At 61.6% G+C, this 3,101-nt stretch overlaps 1 protein-coding gene across 1 annotated transcript in view; it reads right to left on the reverse strand.

The window, feature by feature from the left end:
• Positions 1 to 3,101, reverse strand: part of LRP5 (LDL receptor related protein 5) — a 98,001-nt gene that overhangs the window by 1,774 nt on the left and 93,126 nt on the right. Inside the window, exon 21 of the mRNA XM_008061395.1 lies at positions 495 to 592. Within this exon, the coding sequence (XP_008059586.1) occupies positions 495 to 592 (98 nt within the window). The remainder of the gene's footprint in view (positions 1 to 494; positions 593 to 3,101) is intronic.

Raw genomic sequence — 3,101 nt, forward strand, 5'->3', positions numbered from 1 at the left:
AGGCGAGGCTCAACCTGACACACACGGGCCCCGCCTCTCCGGGAAGTCCTCCAGGGACTGTTACCCCAAGACGGGCACCCTGGGGGCGGCCCCGGGGTTTCCCAGTCTCCAATGGGCCAGCCCGGTAAGCAAGAAGAGAAGGGGCAAGGGTTGTCCGGCCACGGCCACACGGGCCAGGGGGGCCACGGGGGCCACACCAGCCTCCACGGACACTCCGTCCTAGGAGGACCGAGGCACCCAGAGGGGATGTCCCTACAGCCAGGGTCCCCCAGCCGGATTCGAACACAGCCGGGCCCTGGAGCCCAGTCCAGTCCTTGGGCCTCTGCCTCCCTGGTCGGGGGTCGGGAACACCCTGCCCTGGCATGCAAATGTCCCCCATTCCAGGAGGCAGGGCAGGCCCAACGAGCGCCCACCAGCCCCTGGGCCTGGGGACAAGACCCCCTCCGCCCTCCAGGCTGGCCCGCAGCCCCCAGCTCTGGGGTGAGGGCTCCTACCTGTACGGTCGTGCAGAGGCCGGAATGTTGGAAGGATAGAACACGTCCACGTTGTACAGGGAAGGGTCGGTGGCCGGGGATGGCGGCGGGTTCAAGATCTGCGGAGAGCCGGGCACAGTGACCAGGCCTGGCAGGGCGGTTCCTCCCTTCCTCTGCGCCCATGGGCTCCTTGCAGGGAGGGGCCAGGCCCCCTCGCTTCCCAGGACCCCTTGCCCTGGTGGGCTCTGGTCAGGGCTATGAGACCCCGCTGGGCAGGGGGGCAACGGTCACCCGTCCCGAAGGACGTCAGGGGAAAAGCGAAGGGAGCACCACAGGGGGCAGCTGGGACCCCGGGCACCCCAGGAAGGCCGAGACGGGACCTCACGTGGGGCTCCTTGCCAGTCCCCGGGCTCCTTGGGGACCCGCCCTTAGACTCTGCTTTCACTTTTTCTTTCTTTGGAGTCGGAGTCTGTCTCTGTTGCCCAGGCTGGAGGGCAGGGGTACGCTCCCGGCCACCGCAGCCTCAACCTGCTGGGCTCCGGCGATCCGCCTCAGCCTCCAAGGAGCTGGAACCACAGGCGCGCACCACCACGCCCGGCTCATTTTTTTTTTTTTATTTACCCCACACTCAGCCCCGACGGAGGTACAGGGGCTGCCAGGTATGGGGAGCAGCAGCCTCACTGCCACTTGCCCCAAAACTGTGACAGAAAAGATGAAGGAGTCAAAAATACGCAGAACCTGTTGATAAAACGTCTGCGTTCTTCCACGTTCAAACTTCAGTGCCCTTCCAAATACTCTGCGTTTGACCCCATGCACCTGTCAAGATGCCTTTTCCACTGCTCAGAACAGTTTGGCTTCTTTTCGAGTCGGAGACTCACTCTGTCACCCAGGCTGGAGTGCAGCGGCACGCTCATGACCTGCTGGGCTCCGGCGATCCTTCTGCTTCAGCCTTCCAAGGAGTTGGCACCACAGGCGCACGCCACCACGCTCGGCCAATTTTTTTGATTGATTGTAGAGACGAGGTCTCACCATGTTGCCCGGGCTGGTCTCGAACCGCTAAGCTCAGGCAATCCTCTCACCTCCGCCTCCCAAAGTGCTGGGATGGCAGGCATGAGCCACCACACCCCACCACAACCGTTTTTGAGCTCGCCAATTTTAATGCCTTTGAGGGCTCCTGCCGTTTCTTGTTTCACCTCTTTCATGCGGGCAAAATGTTTCCCCAGGAGGACTTTTTTCTTCTAGGGAGCCAAAAAAGTCAGCTGGGACGAGATCGGGTGAAAACGGAGGGTGGGCAGAAGGGTCATGCTGAGTTTGGTCAAAAACTGCCGAACGCTCCGCGCGCTGTGGGCAGGGGCACTCGTCGGTCACCCCCCATGAAACAGACAACCGCGTTGAAAGACTCTCCAAAAACATTCACTGAAGCCAGATGCAGCCTCTCCCAGCCAGGCCAGCTGGTCCGCGGATGCCCATGGTTCCTGGAACAGTCACCCAGCTGGGGACGCCTGGACTGCAAGGCCCCCACCCTCCAGAAGATAACTGCAGTTTTTTTTAGGTTCCCCCCCTTGTAGAAAAATCTACCACGGGATCATGGCCTCAGCCCCTCAGAGAGCCAGAGGGACCTGGGTCCGGGACCAGACACTCACACAGGGCTGCACGGCCACTGACAGCACCCCAGCCCGGCACATGGCTTCTCGAGGCCCGGAGGGCCATCGCTGTGAAGGACACAGCCGGATCAGGTGGAGTGGACAGGACGGCCCCGCGTGCCCTGGGGGCCTGAGCTCTCCAGGCCGCTGAGAGCCACAGCCTCGGCGCCCTAGACGTTCTGATGTGTCCACCTTTAGGCTCCGGCCAGAGCTCTGGGGAGGGGCTTTCCTCCTGAGCCTTGGTTGCCCCACTTCTGAAGTGGGGTCCGTCTGGACGCGGTGGGCAACCCACAGGAAGCGCCCGCCCCTCCCGCGCTCCTCAGAGAGGGTCCCCTCAGCCCACACAGCTCCTGGCAAGTCCTCAGGATCTCACCCCAAGTTGCGAGGGCGCGGTACCGGGGTGGGGGCTTCGGAGGCTTCAGAACAGACGGTAGGAAGGGGGCAGCAGAGGGAGGGCCCTGCATTTTCCAGATTTTTTAGTCTCCCAAGCTGGAGTCCAGTGGTACAACCGCGGCTCAACACAGACTTGAGCTCCTGGGCTCAGGCCACCCTCCCGCCTCAGCCTCCGGGAGTAGCTGGGACTACAGGCACGCAGCACCATGCCCGGATCGTGTCTTAATTTTTATTTCTGTAGAGATGAGATCTCACCAAGTTGCCCAGGCGGACTCGAACCCCTGGGGCCAGGCCATCCCCTCCTTTCCGCCTCCCAAAGTGCTGGGATGACAGGCAGGAGCCACCGCACCTGGCTGATTCTTGCATTTCAGATGGCACAAGTGACATGAATAAAAAAGTTAGAAAAAATTTTTTTACAGTCAGGCGCAGAGGCTCACACCTGAGGCGAGAGGGTGGCTTGAGTTCAGGGGTTGGAGACCAGCCTGGGCAACTTGGCAAGACCTTGTCTCTACGATAAATAAAAAAAATCAGCCAGCCGGGCTCCATGGCTCAGCCTGTCATCCCGCGCCTTTGGGAGGCTGAGGTGAGTGGA

This window comes from Carlito syrichta, unplaced genomic scaffold (assembly GCF_000164805.1).
Source record: "Carlito syrichta isolate Samal-C Ts95f unplaced genomic scaffold, Tarsius_syrichta-2.0.1 Scaffold305238, whole genome shotgun sequence".
NCBI classification, from domain to species: Eukaryota; Metazoa; Chordata; class Mammalia; order Primates; family Tarsiidae; genus Carlito; species Carlito syrichta.